This window comes from Monopterus albus, unplaced genomic scaffold, assembly GCF_001952655.1.
Source record: "Monopterus albus unplaced genomic scaffold, M_albus_1.0 scaffold869.1, whole genome shotgun sequence".
Taxonomy (NCBI): Eukaryota; Metazoa; Chordata; class Actinopteri; order Synbranchiformes; family Synbranchidae; genus Monopterus; species Monopterus albus.
Window position 1 is genome coordinate 460 of NW_018128749.1, and position 5,106 is coordinate 5,565.

General features: G+C 36.5%; 1 protein-coding gene across 3 annotated transcripts; it reads left to right on the forward strand.

Annotated features, from left to right (window-relative positions):
* The first annotated feature begins 280 nt into the window (after nucleotides 1-280).
* LOC109953625 (SLAM family member 5-like) lies at nucleotides 281-4,558 on the forward strand. Of its 3 annotated transcripts, none has more exons than XM_020589104.1 (8): nucleotides 281-329; nucleotides 1,470-1,679; nucleotides 1,771-1,878; nucleotides 2,097-2,360; nucleotides 2,896-3,012; nucleotides 4,109-4,141; nucleotides 4,227-4,265; nucleotides 4,368-4,558. In XM_020589104.1, exons 1-7 carry the CDS (start codon nucleotides 299-301, stop codon nucleotides 4,256-4,258), a joined length of 795 nt encoding a protein of 264 aa, XP_020444760.1. In that variant the 5' UTR covers nucleotides 281-298; the 3' UTR covers nucleotides 4,259-4,265; nucleotides 4,368-4,558. The 3 variants fall into 3 exon arrangements, with proteins under 3 accessions (XP_020444760.1, XP_020444761.1, XP_020444762.1); XM_020589106.1 differs by having other exon boundaries at nucleotides 294-329; nucleotides 1,536-1,679; XM_020589105.1 differs by lacking the exon at nucleotides 4,109-4,141.
* Nucleotides 4,559-5,106: the final 548 nt, after the last annotated feature.

The window sequence follows — 5,106 nt, forward strand, 5'->3', positions numbered from 1 at the left end:
ATTAGTCTGTTCAGTCACACTTGGCAGAAGTTAAACATCTAGGAATTTATGCAAAAAAACCCTTTTTCCTTTGTAGTGGTCAATGAATGTGATAGAATGAAAAACTACATTTTATATATTTGTTAAAATGTGAGTGAAAAATTGATCATTGATTATTCAAGAACACCTTGAATTCCTGGCTGTCTGTGGATGATTAAGGTTTGTTGCTGTTACACGTGGTCAACGTCACAGTAAGTAAAGAAAAAAGGAAGAAACATTGAAAGCACACACACTTCCGCTCTGTTATTTTGCCGCTACAATGAGAGTCCTGCTTTTTGCATTCCTCCAAGGTAGGTTCTATTTTCATTTGCTGAAAATATCATTAGCCAGCAAAAAATGTGCCCAGATTTCAAGAATATTTTAAAATTACAATTTTAACAGCATAACTACCCGAGTCAGACATACTAGGAGCATAGCACTGGCAACAGAACTAACAAAAGCCTCAATACGTTTCCAGTCATTGTTATACTCTCACTTAGTATCACCGGTTATTTATCTTTCTGATGTTTACTTAAATGTTTGTTAGAAAAGAGGCCAGTCTAGTATATTTGTTATTTTGGGCAGTGACCCATAAAACAAAAACAAAAACAAGCAGGAAGTACTTTGTATCAAGGAAATGATGTGAAAATCTGATTAAACTCATGTCCGTCATTCCTCAGTATTAAATATGGTGTATATTCATTATCTAAAAAGTTAACTGGTTATGACTAGACTGTGTAGTGTATGTACTCGCTCTAGTGATACTTAATGACGGTGGAAGAATACATACTGGATGTTATTTAAATGTCCTTATCCTGAAAAATGTCTAAATGAGAGTTTTTACTATAGTAAGTACCGCCTCACAGAGTCACAAGCTGGACTTGGTCTTATTTTCTCTGCTGACAAATCTAAATTCCAAAAATATACGTTTATTCATGCACATTTTACAAGGGAACTGGCTGCAGACAAAGGTGGCAGACTGCGATCAACTGTCAATGCCAGAAGATGTAAACTTTTTCCAGAAGGTGGGATAGGGATTAGGATTAGCCACGACCCTTAACCTGTCAAGATTAACAGTTTCTGGCTAATATTGATAACGTCCTGCCATTTTCTCTGCTGCCAGGTCCATTTGCATTTTACTGACCTTGTTTCTTGAAGCACATCCAGAACAATGTGTTTCTCAGTGAATCTCTGGTCTGGAAGTAAAAGATGACCTTATTTAGACAAATTATCTCTTATATATTCTACAAAATACCCAAAGTAAGCTGTTACAATCATGTAAAGAAATTCAAATGCACTGAAACTTCAGGTTGTGCTTACAGTGGTCATCTTTGCCACCTTTCTTTAAAATGTGACCAAAGAAACTGCTGCTTTCCATGTTAGTTTTGCTTGTATAAAACCTTAAAGTCTGGGTGTGGTGGTGCTGAATTTTTTTAAAACTGCTTTCACAGTAGCACTAGCTGATCCCCCCAAAGAAGTCTCTGGGTACATTGGTAATACCATCATCCTGCCCTCAGGAGCTGAGCCACCATGGACTCTCAGGAAAATTTATTGGTCAATATTCACCAACAACACTTGGATTGCCACCTATTACAATAAGGAGGAAAACACTGAACGCATCAGTCAGTATAAAGGGAGGCTCAGTCTAAACATCACTTCAGGTAAGAGAAAATCTGTCACCTGGCTGTCAGGGAAAAGGATTTGTCATTTTATTTCTCTCTTTACAGTTGTTCAATGTTTTTCATTCATTAGGTGACTTGACGATCCGTAATTTGACCACAAAAGATGCCATGGAATACACTGTAAAGTTCACCGCTAGTAAAGGACAGACAGTAAGCAAGATTAAGCTCACAGTGAAACGTAAGTGTCAAAACTGACACACATTTAGGTTTTGTCAGCCTGTTTAATATACTAGAGGATAAATATATAGTCATAGTTAGTAGCTTTGACCTAATGCTTTTTTCTGAGTCACCATGTAACCACCCCCTGACCTACTTAGTTTTTTCAAGTCAGACAGTGCTAAGAAGTCAGAACACATCCTTATGACAAATTGTCAACACTGATTTTAACCTTCACAGAACGCCTCCAGGAACCAACCATACAGAGAATTCAATCTGCAAGAGGAGGCTGTTGGAAGGAGGTGCATTGTTCTTCATCAGATAAAGATGTTGACTTCTCCTGGCAGGTTAAACCTCCCAGTGTGACTACCTTCACCAGGAGTAATCCAGCCAGCAACTTCCTTTTAGTATTCCTTACCACCACACAGAATCCTGTTGAAGTCACCTGCACCTCCAACAGGACTATGGAGAATGCCTCAAGTGTTGTTACTTTAAAGTATGATGGTAAGCTTTATTTTGTAGTAGTTACATTTTGGAATATGAAACATGCAAGCACAATATGAGATGAGATAATTAAGATCCTAAAACTTTAAAGATCATGTATTATAGCTACAATATGTAACTTAAGGCAGCACTGGCACAAAACTCCAAATTGATCTACTCTGCTCCACCGAGCACTCCCTTCACCTGCTCCACTACCATCTGCTACAGTCCGCTATGCTCTGCCCAGCTCTTCAGATATTTGTTGTTATGAAATTACAATAAATGAAAATCCAGCAAATTTTATTGACGAGGTTTTGGAGCATAATTCTACAAAACAAAATATATTTGAAAAAAAGTTACATACTGTAGCTTTAAAGATCCACATTAATGTCATTATGTCACCTAATGTCATGCTTTAGTGGTGTGAATGCCCTAATACATTTTCAAATAAACTAGCCCAAACCAGTTCACATACAGCCACAGTTTGCAGTTTGATGGAATCCACTATACATACAGTACAATAAAATACCATATGTATATGACTGTGTTCTTTCAGATTGCCAGCCTCAGCCTCCACCCCACCCACAGCCTCAGCCCAGGGAAAGACATTTAGCTTTATTCTTTGGAGGCTTTTTGGGAGCACTAACAGCAATTTTCATATGCATTTTTAAAGGTGAGAAATACATCTTTCTAAAATTTGTTTTTGTTTATTTGTCCTGTTTCCTCCATAGGGTGGTCACAGTCTGCATTCAAAGATGCACAATGGGAGCAGACATCCTTAGCATTTTCCTTGTGATTTTGTTTTCTGATTATTTAAAAACATCAAACCCTGCTCAACCCATACACATGACTTGACTTATGTTGATACTAAACAACAACGACTGCAATGCAGACAAGAATGATAGTTAGCCAATTAATTAACTTCCAAAATTAGAGTCAGTGGTGTTTCTTTGGTGAGGGTGTGTAGCAGAGCTTCCCAGTGTCATGGTCCAGGTAGAACCGAAGAAATGATCAGTACAGCTGGAGGAATTCATAAACGACAAGCCTTGCAACTATGCCAGCTCCTTTGATGCTAATAACTGAGTCACCAAACCAATGTATAAAATGGGGAGACAAAAAAAAAAAAAAATGGGGAGGGTGGCATTAAAGGATTAGAAAGAACACATTTTAAACAAATACACTGAGTACTGAGTGGAAAATGGAAAGTTATGAGTTGGAAGGTAAAATAAATTTTGGGTATGATATAGAAAATTTTGCAATTTGGCAGCACTATTAATAATGGATGGTTAGCACAACTATTGGGGCACTATAGTATCTTTAGGAACTTTCAGGCAGTCCAGGATAGGCCCCATAAAAAGTGTAGGACCATCCAGCTCTTGTTCTGAAAATATATACTGTATACATGGCATATACAGTTTGATATGCTACATTTCTCTGAAAGCTGAAGTCTTAAGAAAAAATGGGTCATGGGGCTGGAAAAAGTGAAACCCCTGGTTGTGGTTTCTCTTGCTTTCCATGCACCACTTTGTTTTGTCAGCCTTAGTCATAACCTTTGTTTTCACACTTGGCTCCAAACCATACAATGAACATTTGTCCAAAGGTCGTTTCCAAAACTAAATATGAAACAATTATAGTTTTTAATCTTGATCTGACCATGGTGAAATCATAATAAACCTGGCAATAAGAACTGTCTGATGTGGCTCAGATGTAGCAGGTAATGAAACATAATATTGACACGGTGACACTGTTTTGTTTGATTTCATTTGCAGACCAGATCCGAGCTAAATGCAAAACCCTCAGAGGTAGGTACTTCATATATTGTAGCCATATTCATACTTAAACTATCACTGATGTGTAAACTGATTTGCATTCTCCTATATTTTCCAGAAAAGCTGTGTCCATCAACAAGTACATTATAATATGAAGGTAAGCTTCTGTATCGGCTTTGACCCTCCTAGGTTTTGTGACAGTGGGTGGTAACACAATACCACAGTTTTGAATGACCAAATTTCTTTCTCCTCCCTGCAGATCATGAATACTTCAACAGTCAGAATGACTGCACCACAGAAACATCAACAGTGGCTGAAGGCGGAGTCAGCATTTGTGTATTATTAAGTGTAGTAGCAGTCAGTGGGGGAAGTAGTACTCATTATTTACTTAAGTAAAAGTATCAGTACCACAGTGAAAAAATACTGTTACAAGTAAAAGTCTTGCATTCAAAATGTTACAAAAGTATTGCATTCAAAATGTTACAAAAGTATTAACATATATAAACAATATAAAGTAACAAAAGTCAAGATACTCTATGTAAAACGGTACAGCTTACATGAATGTACATTGTTATTCAATTTTAATTATTAATGTGTTAATGTGTATATTATATTTAATGTTACGTCTGGTAAAGGTAAAACTGATTTTACCATGTGCTAATAAATTTGAATTACTGCTGGGGACCATGTGAATTGTAAAACTGCATTTTGTTTTGTAAACCTCATTTTGAAAAGTGGCTAGTAACTAAAGCTGTCAAATAAATATAGTGAGTACATAAGGTCAATAAACTGTCAAATATCAGTTTCAAGTTACTGTCAATAAATTTTTAGACAGCACACTGGAGAAATAGATATTAGCAAACCTTATAAATAATTTTTTACATAAAGGAGGTGTGTGTAGCATTATAATGAATATGATTTTTTTTTGGACTGGAAGAAGTTGAGGTGTTATAACTAATCTATTCAAATGGATTATACTGTCCTCTAGTCATAGTAAT